General features: G+C 35.2%; 3 protein-coding genes across 5 annotated transcripts; 2 read left to right on the forward strand and 1 right to left on the reverse strand.

Annotated features, from left to right (window-relative positions):
* The first annotated feature begins 2,218 nt into the window (after nt 1–2,218).
* LOC140795926 (iron-sulfur cluster co-chaperone protein HscB homolog) lies at nt 2,219–5,921 on the forward strand. The gene is made up of 6 exons (XM_073148748.1): nt 2,219–2,732; nt 3,459–3,555; nt 3,653–3,742; nt 5,098–5,163; nt 5,349–5,417; nt 5,509–5,921. The coding sequence occupies exons 1-6, from the start codon at nt 2,389–2,391 to the stop codon at nt 5,644–5,646; spliced, it is 804 nt and encodes a 267-aa protein (XP_073004849.1). The 5' UTR covers nt 2,219–2,388; the 3' UTR covers nt 5,647–5,921.
* A 205-nt stretch (nt 5,922–6,126) lies between these two features.
* Nucleotides 6,127–7,369, forward strand: LOC140796615 (fra a 1-associated protein-like). Its single transcript, XM_073149678.1, has 2 exons — nt 6,127–6,401; nt 6,904–7,369. Exons 1-2 carry the CDS (start codon nt 6,181–6,183, stop codon nt 7,235–7,237), a joined length of 555 nt encoding a protein of 184 aa, XP_073005779.1. The 5' UTR covers nt 6,127–6,180; the 3' UTR covers nt 7,238–7,369.
* A 685-nt stretch (nt 7,370–8,054) lies between these two features.
* On the reverse strand, nt 8,055–14,459 carry LOC140796840 (E3 ubiquitin-protein ligase RHF2A-like). 3 transcript variants are annotated; one of them, XM_073149986.1, is made up of 9 exons: nt 14,191–14,459; nt 13,647–13,839; nt 13,479–13,525; nt 12,184–12,246; nt 11,986–12,094; nt 11,490–11,881; nt 11,272–11,379; nt 10,865–11,180; nt 8,055–8,353 (listed from the first exon to the last, which is right to left on the reverse strand). In XM_073149986.1, the coding sequence occupies exons 2-8, from the start codon at nt 13,812–13,814 to the stop codon at nt 10,880–10,882; spliced, it is 1,188 nt and encodes a 395-aa protein (XP_073006087.1). In that variant the 5' UTR covers nt 13,815–13,839; nt 14,191–14,459; the 3' UTR covers nt 8,055–8,353; nt 10,865–10,879. The 3 variants fall into 3 exon arrangements, with proteins under 3 accessions (XP_073006087.1, XP_073006089.1, XP_073006088.1); XM_073149988.1 differs by having other exon boundaries at nt 13,647–13,826; nt 14,191–14,408; XM_073149987.1 differs by having other exon boundaries at nt 13,924–14,379.
* Between the last annotated feature and the right edge of the window lie 3,347 nt (nt 14,460–17,806).

Here is a 17,806-nt window from a genome sequence, read left to right on the forward strand (position 1 = left end):
TATATATATATATATATATTGTTGCTTTAGAACTAATATATAACGTAGGAAGATGGAATAGTTTGGAAAGACGAGGGGTTGGGTGCAAAATTAAGATGGACGTGTCGGAAGACCGTTTACAGTTTTGATTACCACCCAGCTGTTCCGGCACCAAACTCGCGCTCTGCTGTCGCTCTCGTACCTGATGGAGAGAGGGGAGGGGAGGGTCCCACACGTCAAAAACTTAAAAACATATTACCCGCGCTTCGAGAAGGGTCGGAAGAAGAAGAGCAAGACGACAACGCACGCATTAAAATTCGCACCTGCCAACCCTTCACGCCCTCTCTTTTTTTCTCTTCTTCTTCTTCTTCTTCTTCTTCTTTTTCTTTTCTTTTTAATGTGAATTTACTTTTGAGACTACGATTGCGTAGCAGTAAGCGTGGTAAAGCGTAACACTGGGTCAAGTAAATAGAATTATTATTATTATTGTTCTAAATAGTGATTTTAATTCACGTAACTGGAATATTTTTAAAGGTGGTAATCGGCAGCATAGGTAGAACCCTAAGAATACTTTCTGAGTGTAAATTAAATTAAATGGTATCTTTTGGGTAGTACTTTTTTTATTTTTTAATTGGTAGTACTTGATGAATGACTCTTCTCTCTATCTTTCAGTGTACTTTGTATATCAAATCAGTTGACGTTTCATGGGCGAGCTATCTGTCAGCCCTTGTCCTTAGAAATATGAAACGTCAAATCATAGCAGTTCAATCTGTAGCTTTCTTTCTCTCTTTTTACGTAAATAAACTTTTTTTTTTTTTAATCTCTTCCATGATTTATTTTCTCGATCCAACGAACCTTACTAAAGATCTTGACCCACATAATAGTGTTTCCACGTGCTCTTTGGATTCTATATGGGAGCAAAGTGTTTCTGTGCTTCTCTCTCTCTGGATTATATTCCATGGGACAATATAATTCAGACAGGATCCACATAATTTTTTTTTAAATAAAAAAGTAAAAAGAAGGGGAAAATAGTTCGATCGCACAAATCCAACGGGTTTTAATTATGTGCCCTAATGTGGAGGGGGACTAGGGTTGAAAACCGATATCAAATAGTAGTAAAATCATTTACTTGTTCCTCTAATAAGGATATGGATTTAGATACAGTGAAAGAAACTGTGAGCTTAATATATATCTGTGTTTAAGTGTAACTATAGATATAGATCCGATGTTAGATATATTTGTACTTATTTTTTGAATATGGAATAACTTGTAATATACTTGGTGGTATCTATATATTATCGATATAGTCATTATATATATATCTTTTTATTTAATATCTTATTCTAAGCTATGGAGCGTATAGTTTTCATGTTGCTTAATATGGGATCTAGGTTAAATATAGTTATACTTCTAAACAATAACAAATGAAAACTGATAGAAGAAAAGTATATATCAAGCAATCCGTTTTTTTTTTCTATCTTAAAATTTTTAATCTTCTAAATAAAAAATATTTTTTCCTTAAAAAATAATAAAGCTTTGCTAAATGAGTAATTAAGTGCAGGTAGCAATAATAACTAAGGTGTGATTATATTACATCCTCTATGTATTAAAACTATTAATTACTTATTATGATTATTTTAATCTACTCATTAATCTATATATGCTCGTGTATTCCAATTCTAATACAGTGTTTCGTTACAAAAAGAAGGATAAAGAAGTTGGAATAAAATTATCTGATAAGATGATTGGCGGCTACAATATATAGTTGGAATAAAAGTTAAAAAAATTATCAAATTGATATTATTGTTCTCCCATAGTTTAATGCAAATTAATAGATAGATTTTTTTAGAAACATAAGAAATAGGTTTAAAATGAAATAAAAATAAAAATAAAAATAAATTCTTTTACAATTATTATCTTATCTTCTCGTGGATATTTTCACATTTCTTAACCAAATTTTTTTCACTATAAATATATTTTAAAGTGGTGATTTTAGTACCGAAGAGGGCAAATCGGTAATTTACATTTCAAAAACAAGTGATCGAGTTATTCCAAAAAAAATTATCCAAACGAAAACATAGAATAAAGATATCCAGAGAGAGGAGGTTTTATTCGGGAAAACGAAAGCATAGAATAAAGGAGATTTATTCCGGAATAGCAAACTTATCAAACGGGGTGAAGAGTTCTTAATTCCCATACTTTTTGTTGGATAAAACTAGGAAAAGCCCAAGCCCACTTCGACGTAACGCCTGGTAGCATCCACGCTCCACTCGATCACAAGCCCATTTAAATACTTTGGACTGCAATCTCCAAGTGTAGGACGTCTCTCGCGGTCTGGTCTTGCACGCAAGTTGTTTGTAGAATTGTTGCAGAGAGCCCTCCGTTCTCGATCGTTGCCAACTCCAAGAAATGTGGAGCCGAAGGAGATTACTCACCTCCTCCCTCGCTCTCCTCCGCCGCGACTATCTCTTCCCTGTTGGCCATCATCTCACACCCTCTAGGGTTTTCCATACCCGCCTTTTCCTCCTCTTCTCCGATCCCCTCGTCCGCCGCCGACCTTGCTCCTTCCGGGAATCTAAGGTCTGGGGAAAGTCTTCTTTCTCGTCGTCGGAGTCGGGCCACGGAGGAGGACCCTTGAGGTGCTGGAATTGCGGGGTCTCATCGGCGGCGGCGAAGCCATTCCTGGCTTGTGGTTCGTGTGGAAGCGTGCAGCCTGTGGATCCATCAGTGGATTATTTCCGGATATTTGGGTTGTGAGTACTATTGGAAATCAATTTATTTAGCTCTTAGTGGATTTTAATAATATCTAACTCATCTTTTAGATCTCATGCTTAATGAAAATTCCTTCTTTTTTTTAAAAAAATATGGTAGATTCAACATATACCGTGATATCCTGAAAAAGAATTATCAATAGAAATTCAATAATACTTGGGAATTAAAGCATACCAAAGCAAATTCACGTGATACAACTCTTACATTTAGTTGTTATATGTTTGCTTGTATTGTCTATTGGATTGAGTTCTGATATGCTGAGGTGAACACACAATCCTACGATTTATGTTCCTGTGATAGCTTTATGTTACCTCAGTATTCAGTAGTAACTACGAAAACTGGGAGAATGCCTATCTCTTGGTTTGACAGTTGTGGTTCCGTTTTTCACTTTTCTAGCAAGATAGAAGTTCAGGTTACAAGGTTGATCAGTTCTCTGAATGTTCTGAAATTTGTAAATGTTCTAGTATTAGTGAGCCAAATATAGGAGTCTATTTTTTTTTTTTCACTAATGGTTTGTTGTTCTCTTGACTTGATAGACTTCCAGCTGAATATCTTATTTATATTCATATTAACATGTCTGTATCTGTGGGGTTGATTGTTTGGAGGACTACAAATTAAAGTCCTTTCTTTGTTTGTAGGATTGGTGCAGAAAGTGTGATGCTTAAAATGACTATATTAGCTAGTAAAGTTTCTTTTGAAATTCACAGGGAAAGGACATATGACATAAAGGATGATAATTTAGAAGGCAAGTACAAGGATTGGCAGAAGAAGTTACATCCTGATCTTGTTCATACAAAATCTGAGGTTGTGGCACATTAGATAACTTCATAGATAGACTTTTTCCCTTATACATTATAGCAGATTATGTTGAGCTAACCTACTCTATTTCTCCTCCCGTTAGAATGAAAAAGCTTTTGCTGCTGAGCAGTCAGCCCGCGTGATTGATGCCTATCACACGCTCAGAAAACCTTTGTCAAGGGCATTATATCTGGTGAGTTTAGTATAATAATCTGGCTTTTGACATCTTATTTGTTGATTAATTGTTGTTTCATTCATGCCTAACACTTCATTTGTATGATGACTGTATTATTTTCTTATCTTTGGTAAGCTTACTATAGCTTGCTTATAAAGAAGAGCAGGCTGCCTACTTTTTGACTTGCAATTTCTTTTCGTATATTTACGACTGGAACATAGCACAATCTGCATATGAGAAAAAAGTTGGGAAGAAGTGTAAGATATATCATGTAGAAATTCACTAGATGTCCGCCATAAGAATGTGGCATTTTAATACATATCAACTGTATTCGATTTTAGTATCTTTCAACAAATAGCATATAGGTACTTCAGAGCATCATTTGTGTAGGAGCAGAGGGGTTGGCTAAAATACCATTGCAAATGCCATATTGCAGGAATTGTTTTTGAAGGACGTTAAATTTTTTTTTCACGATTGTGCCCAGTGAGACTTATTTGGATTCTCGTATCTTTATTACCTCTAGAAGCTAAGGAAGCACAAAGATATACTGTGTACGTGACTGAAATTTTAACCTCTATCACTTGAATATATTAAAAAGGCAAGTTGTAGATTTTTTTTTTACCGGACAGTTGGTTGGTGACATGATGCCGCCTGTGCGAGCTTACACTTGCTGTAAGTCTATAATATCATTTAATAGCTAGTAGCAGTTTCTGATGAAGTATAAGGGTTGTGTTAGATAGCTGGCTAACCAGCATAAAGCTTCTGTCAAGAAAACTAGGAAAATGGATCCTAAAGTAAATATAGATGAATGGAGAGGAATGATCTATACAGGTGACCCAATATAGTTGGGATTGAAGGTTGTGTTGTTGTTAGAGACTTACAGTTGGTTAGTGGCATGGCATGGCATAAACCAGGTGGAAACACATATTTGATTGAATGGATAATATTGTAGTAATGTAATGACTTGAATTGGGCCCCTTCAGGATCAGCAAAAGGATAACATTTGGAGGTAAAAGGAAAAGTGCTTTGTTTCTTTATAAGTAGATTAATCTAACTGAGCTGCTGAAAATTTATTTGATCTATAGTTTGTCAAAATTTTATTTCAAGACTCTAATGATGTATTTGTTCTCTCTCACATTCATTTTCTCAGACTCACTAGAAAAATCACACGGTTTGTGAATGGCTTTGATGCATCCTATGTAATTGTGGGCACTACAATACAGTTACCCCATCGTTCATTTATCTATCTTCTCGAACTATGCATGAAAGTATAAGTTGTTGTTTGGGTAGAAGTTATGGACATTACTACTTTTCCTTGTGGATTGAAGAATATATTACCTAAGATTCATTTTTCCTGTGCTGGCTTGTGATAGTTGAAACTTGAAGGTATACAAGTTGATGAAGAGAAAACAGTTGCAGATCCTGATCTACTTGTCGAGGTACCTTTTACGGCTATTTTCAGTAGGATACTTTTTCTTTGGGTGCCACCTAGAATGGAAATCCGGCAGATCATTTATCATCATACCTATAGTTTATCCTACTTACTGGAAAATTGATATTGCTTTCTCCTTAGCTTCACAAATACTTTTATCAATAATTACAATTTGAAACCAATGCCATGCAGATGATGGAGATTCGTGAAGCTGTTGAAGAGGCCAGTGATTCTCAAACCCTAAAGCAGATACAATCTCAGGTTCAACAAAATCTCTCTTTTGAACACATATCTTAATATTTGTACTTGACCATCAGCATTCTTACACTTATCCTTGATTTGCCCAATCTAGGCACAAAAAAAGCTTGAGGCCTGGTCAAATTCCTTCCAGGAAGCATTTAACAAGCAGCATTTCAACAGTGCAGTAACTTCCACACAAAGAATGAGATATTATGAGAAGGCAATAGAAGAAGTTGTGAAGAAGCTCTAGTTTCAGCTCTTATTAATGCGCTTCGTAAAACCGGGCCACTTCAGGAGTTCATCAATCACAATGCTTTGTATTGAATGGGAGCTGTTTTTTTTTTCCTCGATCTCATAATGTTCTGTAGCATATCTGTTTTGATAGGTATATCTTGCAGGAAATTTTGGTAATCAATAAAAGTTACATTTTCTCTTTAAATGTAGTGTATAGACATTATGTTGTAAATTTGCAAAGCTTCCAAATGTTGAATACTGGAATATTCAAATAACTTCGTATTTTTCATAGATTACTATGTTATTAATAGGATTTTTCAGAGATTTCATGAATCATATTTTGCAGAAAGATCAAGAAGATTTGGTTAAAAATAGTGTCTAAATTCGCATTGTGATTCGGGATGGTTCCATAGAAGTCGGCGGCAAGTGTAATTTTCTTGCCGGTTTGCGTTATATAATAACGATATAATAAGGATACCTCGACGAATAGAGTTAGACCACCGCTTTGCGTTCTAAGTCCACATAGAGCGACTGAGAGAGAGAGAGAGAGATGGGGTGGTGGAAGAGGGACGAGCCCTCGATTTCTCTCTCCGGTGGGGATTTGGGCGACATGCGTGAGTTCGTACACCCTAACACTAGGTTGCGGGAGGGGGTCGCGTGCTCAGCGAGGAAGGTGGTGCGATCGAGCTGCAGGACGGAGGAGGCGGAGGACGGGAGATTCATACGGAAGTGCGAGAGGACCGAGGAGACGCTTAGAGACTGCGTCGGGAGGTAATCTTGCCATCATTTCTTCTCATTTCTTGTCCATTTCAATCCGTCAATTTGGGTTTCTTGAAACGCCGAGTGGTTGTTTCTTATCCCGATTGGGAGTTGGATTATCCCCTATTACAAAAGAAACTATAAAGATCATATCACCAACTGTAATTCTAATCTTTCTTTTAGAGATTTTCATGGCAAATTTATCTTCTTTTAGGAATATTTTTCAATTTACCTTTTCGTGGCAATTCTAAAGATCATCGCCGATTGTAAAAGAAATCTGTAAACGTTCTATGGTTTCCGTAAACCATACCTCTCAGACTAAAATTCTCACTTTCTTTGGCTTCACCGATATCTTTGACAACAATATACGGCTGGTTGTAGATGTGCTCGGTTTCATAATAATTACATTATCCTGTAATAAAATCTCGCATTGCCATGAAAATCTATTGTCTTTCTTCAATTTTCTTCCAGTTTTCTCCAGCGACGAACTAATTCCCTCTTTTCTCTAGTCTAGGTCTGTAGAGGTGGTTGAATCAAAAACCGAGCACAGTGAAGAGGATGTTACGGATGAAGTGAAAAGAGGAGTTCCATCTTTTGGCTTTCCAACTAGTAGCAGTGAGCCCTTCACTTTTCCGGGGATTAGTAGCGATTTCCTAGAGGAAGCCGAAGGGATGGTGGACGGCTTCTTTCGATCTTTCGGATTACCTTCTAACCATGCCCCTCATGGGGAACCAGCACCTTTTGGTGGGCAGAAACAAGAAGACAGGGGACTCGATAAAGATGCTCCAGACCAGCCGATCGAGTCGTCGATTTATTCAGAATTTTCTGGGCAGATTAGAGATGTATAGTGTAACAATCTAGTGCTCTTCTACTATCCTTTTGTCTCTCAAGAGTTGAATATGATTTACTTTGTTTCTCTATCAGGGAATGTTGGGAAAAACCTTTCATTTGTGAAGTAAAACACTCTGTTGTTTCACGTACTTGGTTTTTGTTGTTGATAAATGAATTTAGCTGCGAAGAAGATTGAGATAAATGGGCAAACAATCGGCTGTTGCTCCTCGTGGTATATAAAGTTTGAATCTTGTTCTTGTATTTTGGAATAAGTATGTCTTGTTCTTTGGAACCAAGTAGGAATTCATTACATTATTTTTTTTTATTAAAATAGAATTCCACCTAGTGCCCAATTAATGTCTCGAAGAAATTGACATGGAATAACGTATCTCTTAGCAGCAGTTAAAGCAGCTCGTATTATATAAACTCTTAAAATAGCATATCCACAGCAAAGCAAATTATGATACGTATAGGAAATAGATAAGAAGACAACTCCCTACGAAAACATTTATGCGGTTCTGCAAATAAATCACCTCAGCAATTGGCTACTTTAGTAAAAGGCACTATTGTTCAATATTAAAAAAAAATACTTAACTTATTAGCAATCCTGGAGGGAAATATAAGGGTGCAATCACCTATTTGGACATGAAGTATGAACAAAAAACTTAGGAAAGAGTAAAGAAAACGAATGAGTAAAACAGCAGGCCAAAACAAACACAGTTTTACTTGGTTGTCAGAAGAGGAATTTTTCTAACATCAAACCCGATGAGATGATGTAAAACTGAACTGCTGAGGAAGATAAAAAGAATCAACAAAGATCTTGCAACCAGCAAGGACAAGGCTCAATCTTTGTGTGATTGTTTATTATCATCAATTATGTGATAGAAATTATGATCTCCAGTATACTCCAGAGAGAATAATATACATATATTTTATTTGCCAACTGCTGCACTATCAACATGATTTTCACAAAGTAGCAAGAGGCAGGTAAAGATATCAGGAGGAGGCTCTGATTGCTTCTATTAGACAGATGTGAAGGAACAAAACTTCCGCAGCTTTTATAGGACGGTGAAGCATTCGAGCATTTTCAACATCACAGCATCATAACTATAGGGATAGCAGAACTGTAGAACCTGAAATAATGTAATCATGCAGGGAGTTAGAAGCATTCAAATAAAAAAAATTATTTTCTAGATAAATCAAATTCTTTTTCAGAATTAAAGATCATATCTAACCGCAACACTTATCTACACTTAGACCCTAAGGACGGTCAAATAAATGAGCCACAAATAGTAATCCAAAGGCAAATAAAAAATTGAGTGGCCCATACTTGAAAACTAAATTGAAACTAATTTCTTATTTTTTATCTTGTTCTCTTTGTCACAAGAGACTGCAAGATGCCTTGTCAAGACCCCCAATAGTTTTCAGAAGGATAGGGTTATATGATGCACACAGAGTATTTAGACATCATTCAAATTATATCTCTAACTTCTCCACACATAACATATAAAGAAGAATCCCTACTTGATGGTTGGTCTTAACTTTCAGTCCTCAAACAGAAGCAGCAAGGTAGGTGACTCAACACACTGACTAGCCTTATAAGATTCAAGCAAGCCCACTCTTACTGATCTGCATAGAACCTGGAATCAGTTTCTAAAACACAAAGACAGTCCTAAATCTTTGCTGTTTTTTTTCTTTTCATTCGAATTGTACTTCAACTGAGCCCATACAGTCGGGAAAAGGCTCAGTTGGCAATGACAATTATGAAAAAGAGGGGGAGAAAAGACAACAATAGGAAAGAAGTCTGTCTTCTATTTTCCATATCTTGAATATTGGCCTATTAAAAGTACTGTCTCTCCCACTAGACATGTACATGAAGCATCCCAAATGTATATAAAAGCATTTCTAGTAAAAGTTGGATGCTCGAATATGTGTGTGACAAATTATTTGAGTAATGGAAGACATGAGAAAAGGACAAGGCAAATAGGTAGGTGTATCAGCACACAATTCTCATACCACATAGAACTACAACCTATCCCACAAGGATATTGAATGGCAAAGCAACCAATAAGAATGGTTCTTTGCAGATCCATCGCTCTACTTTATTCTTCAAACCATTTCCTCCATGACATTTCCATTTTCTGACTTGTTGAACTCCCAATTCATACTTAGTGAAGAAAGACTTACTCATTCCCAATCCTCCTATTTATGAATTGAAATATATTCCACCTTATTTTTTATGTAAACTAGATTCTACAAAGAAAACTGGTCTAATTTTCTATTGTACAACCTTGTACTCCTAACAACACCAAAATAAGATATATTAATCGAGAAAAGTAATTGTAATCCACGAAGGACATAATCTGTGCTTCCAACCAGAAATCTTTAGAAGCAGATACAAATGAGAGATGGATAACTTTGATTATGTACGAGAAGGGAGTCTACCAAAAACATATAAAGAATGATGTATTAATTAGTTAGAGATTAGATTAAAGTGATGCTATGTTAAGCTATTGACCCATTGTAATACTTATTTTGATACATATAAGTATAGAAGTATATAACAATATACTATTTTATCTCTTGGGATTTCCTGTTCTTTAATTCTTGTCTAATTGATCTTGGCATGAAACATTATTAATTAAATTTATTTTATTAAAATTTATGTAATATAGAAAACTAGAAATATTAAATGAGAAAAAAATTGCTTGAGAGCTGCTTTGGGTTTTTTGAGCATGATGACATGAAACCTCTTGGCTGTCATTTACCCACTGAGCACCTTTTGGAACATTGCGTAGAATTACAATATGAAACCCTACACATTACAAAGTTACAAATGCAATTTGCCCAATTCCAAGCAAAGGTCATGACTCAAAACTAAATATCGTATAAAACTTAATAGGAAATATTACTCATTACATTTCTTTTATCTAATTGGATGTAATATAGGCAACCTAAATTAGAAAAATTTCTTGAGGACCGCATTGGTTCATAGTGCCAGACATCTGCCTGGCACCATAAACCTCTTTACTGCCATTTGCCCACCAAGAGCATTTGGCACACTGGGTAGGATAAAACAATGGAACTCCACAAACGACAAAGTTATCAACCCAATTTACCCAATTTCAAGCAAAGCTCATAACTCAAAAATGATTACTGTATACAACAAGTGTCCATCACTCACAATAGACTATTGAATGCAGCAAGTGCCATCAACAGTTGACTTCTTCATCCTACATTAATCAATTTATGGGATAGCAAAAACCTATAGGCACCAAAAGAGTTGATCTAATCCATGAACTCTAACAAGAGACAAATGAGGTTGGACATAAAATTAAACCAATGCGGTTATACTGCAACTGTAATAAAAGATTTCCATGCAACCAAACAGATTTATAACAAGCAGAATTCTTAATTTGCATATGAAAAATAGTCAAGATGCTTAGGCTAAGTGAATACTTCTTGAAGAAGCAGGTAAATAAGGGATGCACATTCATTATAATACTAACAATACTTCAAAGAACCATAATGAAGAGGCTCCATAAGTAATAATTTGGACTTGCAATTCGATAATCACAACTCATATTTGAGTTCTAATTGTCAACAACTTCAGAAATCAACAGCAAGGACATAAAAGGCATCACCTTATGTAGAGTATGCTATTTTGAACCAGAACTTGCAGCACAAGAAGTTGATGAACTAGCATCATTAAGAATACCAGTCGTGTTATCTGATGTAACCCTCTCATTAGCTGTCTCTGTGGGCAATCGAGTTGGGGTGGAAGTAGGTGATGATCCAGGTCGGTCCCTTGTTTCAAGGCGCTCCATCATGCGTGAGACAGTAGCAATTCCTGCATTGACCTCTCTCCTGACCTCAGACCCAAGATCTGATATAGCATTATTTCTAGAGAACAACCTCTCCTTCCATCCTCTTGTGCTCTTTGTTATAGAGTCTTTGTATCTAATGCACCACAAAATTACAGCCAGGAAATTCTGTAACCAAATGTCTATTTTTCCATCTATCAAATTGGACATATACAAAACAAACCTACCTTGTTGAGACAGCATTGAGACGAGACTTTACAGACTCTGAAAAGGAATGGAAGTCAGATGGTCCTGCTCTGTCTTGTCTAACAGGACTGGATTGACCAGCAGGATTCCTGATTAAATAATAATATAACACAGATTTAAAGTTCCAAATGATAGAACAAAAATAGATTTTTAAAAAATACTAACTTTACTAGGTTATGTGAAATACTGGATGAAATACCGGTTATGAGTTGGACCAGGACTATTAGCAAATGTAGCACTGCTGATGGATGGCAAGGTTGCAACTTGATCGGCATGGCCAAAGTTAACCTGCGAGGCCTGGTAAGGAGGTCCTTCTTCCACAGCAGCAGTGGATATTAGAGGACTAGGAGCAGTTAAAGCAGGGACAGGATCATTTTCGCCTCTATCAACAGAAGATGTAGACAAAGAGCTAAGAGAAGGAGGGCCTTGAGTAGTTGAGAACACGAGAAATTGTGAACGACCATGAGCTCCTGCTCTACTACGTAACCCCTCTCTTCTAGCAATGTGGTGTGTTCTACCCATGGCAGCTGCGGCAGCCAAGTGCTGTATAATACGCTCTTCAAGTTCATCATCATCTGCACCTACTGGTAGCTGAAATGAAATTCAGTGCACTATGTTAAAACAAACCCTAAATAAACGAATGGAAAAATCAGAAAAATGTGTAAGAAAGAAATGTGTGGTAGATAGAAATATACATGTTGCAACTCAAAATCTCGAAGCACTGGATGATGAAAAATGGCAGCACTGCGTGACCTATTGACCCTAACACTCCTTTCCTGTTGTATAGCTTCAAGTAGTTCTTGGCTGAAAAATAGCAAACACTAACTCAAATGATATATTGAAATAAAATAATAATGAGGGTCTTCCAGCAGACTCAAATATGTTAGTTAAACCTGGTAGGATCCTTCAAGCTGATGGGCTGCCAACACATGGGGCACTGGGAGCTTCTCTGGCACCTAAGCAACGAGCCAATTAGAATATCGAGATAAATGGAAGTCGACAGCAATTATTGACTCCTTACTTTCATGAAGATCTCACATAATTGCTTTACTTGCAAATAGACTGGGTTAGAAAGCTAATGAGATGTAAGAATTCATGTATAACCACAAAGAAGAAAGAACGATATGTAGTACTGTCACGGTGTCACCTACTCCCAACAAAATCATGTCAAGTTATTCTCCAAATAACTGCAGGTCATAATATGAAGTAAGTATTTAACCAAAAAGAAAGCTAAACTGACCAGTCTGGCATCAAGACTCAAGCAGTTTACAAGTAAAAAGTAATAGTCTCTTAATGTAATACCAAGGAGATAAATTCCAGGATCTTCAACTGTTTATCTTGTAACTTCTGTAGAGAGAGAAAAAAAAGACTAACACCATAGCAGATAATACAGTCCTAGGGAATTTAAAAGGCACAATGAGTTCTATTTATTTATTTCCAGTAAGGAAGATGAGATTTTACCAAGGAACTATATGTTAAGTTTGAGAATGTAAAAATAAGCCAAAGTGCAGAAGGGAAAAAAGCACTGAACTGACAATAGAGAGTTGATCAACAAGATATTTACAAACTCAAAAGCAAGGTCCCATACTTCCACTTGCTCACTCCTCCAGTCCTCCTTGCCATCTAACATTCTGGATGATACTATGTTACATAATAACATAATATGTTGCAGTCACGACACTCATTCTATCATACATTGTAGGTGACGAAAATTGGTTTCCAGTTCTAAAAGTACAAAATGAAAATTTGATAACGTGAAATAACTTCCCATAAAACCAAGAAAGTGAATACATCTTTCATTTGGTTAGTAAACACATTGCAACTAGGCATGACAGCGTGAAATAACTTGGTTAGTATATTTCACGTTATCAAGCTTGGTTTGATAACATGAAATAACTTCCCATAAAACCAAGAAAGTAACTACATCTTTCATTTGTTTAGTAAATGCATTGCAACTAGGCACGACAGCTACAATATGGCTTTCAGGAACCAGATTGCAAAATCTATTTAAAAAATACAACTCCAGAAAGAACTGCACGAAGATGGTATTATAGAGACACAATGAGAAACCTATATCACTAAATAAACCTAAGTTAGATACCGCAACATATTTGAAACACAAAGAACAGCAAAATCCTCCAAATAATAACCATCAAATAAAAACTGGTTATAGCAAGGCAGAGAATACCATTCAAGAATGCATTGCAGATGAAACTCGTGCTTGCAACTGGTCACCTGGGCAATAAACAGCAACATGCACGCTAAGAACAATCTAAATAACCATAATGTAGGCTCAAATAGAAGCATGGCAATCAAAGTTACACCATCGTTATAAAAAAGACAATTTATTTCTTACCGTGGCAGGATCGCTGTCACAGAATGCTTCAAGACATATGCTGCATGAATCATCACAGGCATCTTGAATGCCCCCTTCCACGAACGCAGCGGCTGATTGCAAGTGACCCTCTATCTCAGCGGTCTTCTCCATCTCAGCCGTCTTCTCTATTTCGGCAGTCTTCTCCATCCTTCACCTCCCCTATCGAAGATTTCTATCAAAACACCCAGTAATAGCAATCAATAAAAATCAACATCCTTGCATCGATTTCAATCCTCGATACCAGCAAAAGCAGCACCTTTATTAAAGAAATAAGCACGTTTCACCCCTCCTCCTCCCAAAAGTCCAGAAAAACCGAATATGTCGAACGTGCAGAGCAATCAATCCACACATACAAAAGCGGCAAGCGGAAATAATTTAAGAAAACTCGATCGAATCAAAACAAGAACCCCAAAATCTATTAGAAGGCGAGATGGAAGCGGTTGGAAGCAAGGGATCCGCTTAAAAAGGGAATCGGAAGGAAAACATCAGAAAAGGGGGGAGAGAAAGAGAAATCGACGCGTACCTCGCGTCGCCCTAGTCTAGGGTTTCCAGAGAATTGGGCGTTTTAGTCAATAGAGAGCTCGAAATCCATGCCAGAAGCGATGATTTTGTACGAGATGCGACAACTAGGGCGAAGGTGAAGCGAGAGGAAAGGGGGTGGGGAGAAGCAGAAGGTTCTCTCTCTCTCTCTCTCTCTCTCTCTCTCTCTCTCTCTCCTCTCTCTTCTCCTCTCTCTTGTGGAAAAATAATATGAGATTAAATTGTTAATTTAATATTTTTTTGTGGAGCGAGATATTATTTCCGTCACTAATGGAGGACATCATGCCATCATGGGGTCATGGTATCAAAAGCCGGATCTAATCCTTGGGAGTAACTAGGATTTGTTATGCGTCAAAGGGTAAGATTGTAATATGTGAAAAAAAAATATATAGCCAACAACCCAACGCTACTACTACTTAGGTCGTCTTGGTCTAATGCTTTGAAACTTCTCCTTTGACGTCTTCAAAGTCCTCGTAAATCGTAATTACCAAAGTCTTTTTGGGTATATTTTTATTTAGAAAATTTTACAAATCACACACCATGTATTTTATCTATTTTCTTATTCACCCTCCGTATTTAGAAATTTTATAATTTGACCCCTAATTCTTTCTAATAATTTTATTTAACACCGCTAAATAATATTAATCAAATTATGAAAATATCCTCCTCTCTCTCTCTCCCTCCATAGTCTTTCCTCCAACCACTTCTTTGAGTGGTTGCCACCTCCTCTTCCTCTTCTTCTTCCTCCTCTTCTGTCAATTTCATGAGAAAGATGAGAGGAAATAAGAGAACACATACGACATGAGTAATTTAAGTATTTTATAAAATATTTAGTATATTATAATAGAATATTTTTTTTCTAGTACCGTCACGTTATCTATCGAAGTGTGTTAGGTATGAAACACAAAATAGGTAAATTCTCTTTTATTTATGGATTACACCCTAGTATATGAATATTATCATTCAACCTTAACTTTTATGTCTAATACCTCAAAAATATAGTAGTAATTATTTGTATTTTGAAAGTTTTTAGTGGTAATTATGTAGAGAATCATATTTAAATTGAAGTTTATCTCCAAAGAATCAAATTTAAATTATTTAATATTAAATGATATCTCCTATAATTAAGGTATAATAATATGTAAGAGATAAATCTTAATAGAAAAAAAAGATGTAATTAGTAAGTTAGGCACACGTAATTAAATCTTCTTGACTAATATGCCATTTTTACATAATATGAGCACTTCTTTCGTATGAGAGGTAATTATTTATTAATCGTTTCGATGAAGATCTAACGGTTAAGATCCTTAAGGGTATAATAGAAATGCAACAAGTTTAAAAGATATTAACGATTCAATAGATAATTATTATCTTTTAAATATATTAACTTGCGTAAAAGGCATATATATATCCTTAATTATGAGTAATGTATATCTATCATAATAAGGGTATTGATGTTTTTTTATAATTAACTTGATAAAGTTTAATTAATTTTTTATCTATTTGATTATTTTTTATTATTTATATATATCTCATTAGTTTAAGATTAATTTATTTAATAACAGATAGATAGAGATAGATAATCATATTTAAATTAAAGTCTGTCTCCAAAGAATCATATTTAAATAGTTTATTGGGCGAGCTTGATCGAGCTGATTCATAATCAAGCTCGCTTCGAAATTAATTTCGAGCCTAGTCCAAACTGATCAAGTTTGAATCAACTTAATTTCAAGCTAAGTTTCATTGAGTCTTCTCTTGACAACTTATTGTCCCTTTCATATTTTAAGGAAGAATTTGAGTCCAAGAATTAATGGCATTGATTCTTATCTTTGTTTTCACTTTGATGCATGTTGGAATTAGACCAAAATAAAAGGTAGTAGTCGTAAAGACAGTAGAATTTTTTCAGAGAGGAGATGGAAATTAGGATATAGAAATCATAAGTAAATCTAATCAAAGTTCAGCAGGAGACAATAACATATTAAATCAAAGAACCAAAGTAAGTATGGCAAATACTCATAAGATTTTTTTTTTTTTTAACTTAGAAAATCCCTATCAATCGTTAGTTACTGTGGATCACCAAATCTACAAAAAAAACCTTAATATAGATGAATAATTGTTAATCATCAAGTTTTTATGGACAAACTAATCTCTCCACTTCGGCAATAAAACTCAAAGGGATTTTATACCGGAGTTCTTTAAACATTGTTTACTTTAGGAATAAGATTAATTTTATAATAAGTATTCTCTTTATTATTCTCCAAATGAGATATTTATTATAGAAATAATTATTATTATGTTTATTTGTATTTTAGAATAATAGTGTAATAGTTATCTTTGATGTGATATCAAGCGGAGAAAAATATGAGAAAGTTATGTTTTATTTTTTATAAAATTATCATGAATACTTTTTGATTTGATATAAAGTAGAATATAATTTTAATAAATATTATTTATATTCTAGAATAAAAGAGTTGTACTTAAAAATAAGAGAAAAGTTATTCCTGAAATGAACGAAGGCTAAAAACGGCTTTAGAAAGGCAAGAAATAGAGTAGCTTGTAGATTTCCAAACCGAGGTGGTTCGAGTTCCTTTTGTTTCTTTTGGATGACTTCCTGAGCTTGGAGATTTCTTGCAATTGGGTTACTTGGCAGTACGGTGACCGTGAAGCTGATAGATACGACTAAGGAGACCGTAAGGTTGACTCCAACCTTAAATAATTATTTTAGAGAAAATTATTTAGTAGTTTAGCGGCTTAGTTCGATGGCTCTATTCGGTTCGATTGGTGACTTAAAGAAGTGGTGGTTTGGAGGAGCAGTTTGAGACAACTTAGAAGGATGTCTCAACTCGGAATAATAGCTTGGCAATGTATACAAGTTTGGTGAGACCTAAACGACTATGTATCGAAATTGGGTTGGCCTTTTGTTCAGTTATATCTAACTATCGAGCTTTTGAATGATTGAAAAAAAAAAAAAACTTGCCAATACGTGTTACGAACCAGATCTGAATCGATATGGATGTAAGAAAATTATGAGATTTTTAAAGTAATATCCTCACGAGTTAGGGATTTTTTAGCTCTAGTTTCACGTGATTCTGAGGTTACAGTGAAAAGTTAAAAATAAAATAGTTGATGAATGTCGAAACTAAATATATTAAGAATTATCCGACGTTGCGACAGTCGTCAAAGGGTGGTGGTGATAGATGGCCCTAAGATAGGGTCGCTCATGGAGGAAAATGGTGACTAAAGTTTGAAACTTACAAGAATGTAGGTTAAGATTTACTTATATGAAAATAAAGACATTCTAACAGCTACAATAAAAACGGTAAATACTTAAATAGAAAATAGCTAAACCCAATATTAGTTCCACTATGATAATTAACCCATAAGCTCTCCTATTTATAGGAGTAGAATCATAGCAAATCAAATCTAATTTATGCTATTGGATTTATTTACTTTATTTAAAATTTAAAATAATAATTAAATTTAACTAATTAACTTGACTCAACTTCCTTCACTCATTCTAAACTCTTACATAACCTACCCTATGGGTTTATTCGGATTTAAATACTATTTTATTGTCTGCTCCAAAAGAAAATATCTAT

The sequence above is a fragment of the Typha latifolia genome, chromosome 10, assembly GCF_019914945.1.
Source record: "Typha latifolia isolate L0001 chromosome 10, TyphaL0001v2, whole genome shotgun sequence".
NCBI lineage: Eukaryota > Viridiplantae > Streptophyta > Magnoliopsida > Poales > Typhaceae > Typha > Typha latifolia.

Coding starts and splice junctions, on each gene's coding strand:
- LOC140795926 (XM_073148748.1), top strand. CDS start 2,389: ATGTGGAGCCGAAGGAGATTACTCACCTCCTCCCTCGCTCTCCTCCGC. Junction 3,556..3,652: donor TTGTTCATACAAAATCTGAG/GTTGTGGCACAT, acceptor TCCTCCCGTTAG/AATGAAAAAGCTTTTGCTGC. Junction 5,164..5,348: donor ATCCTGATCTACTTGTCGAG/GTACCTTTTACG, acceptor AATGCCATGCAG/ATGATGGAGATTCGTGAAGC.
- LOC140796615 (XM_073149678.1), top strand. CDS start 6,181: ATGGGGTGGTGGAAGAGGGACGAGCCCTCGATTTCTCTCTCCGGTGGG. Junction 6,402..6,903: donor CTTAGAGACTGCGTCGGGAG/GTAATCTTGCCA, acceptor TCTCTAGTCTAG/GTCTGTAGAGGTGGTTGAAT.
- LOC140796840 (XM_073149986.1), bottom strand. CDS start 13,814: ATGGAGAAGACTGCCGAAATAGAGAAGACGGCTGAGATGGAGAAGACC. Junction 11,380..11,489: donor CCTGGTCCAACTCATAACCG/GTATTTCATCCA, acceptor TTATTTAATCAG/GAATCCTGCTGGTCAATCCA. Junction 11,181..11,271: donor CTCAATGCTGTCTCAACAAG/GTAGGTTTGTTT, acceptor GTGGTGCATTAG/ATACAAAGACTCTATAACAA.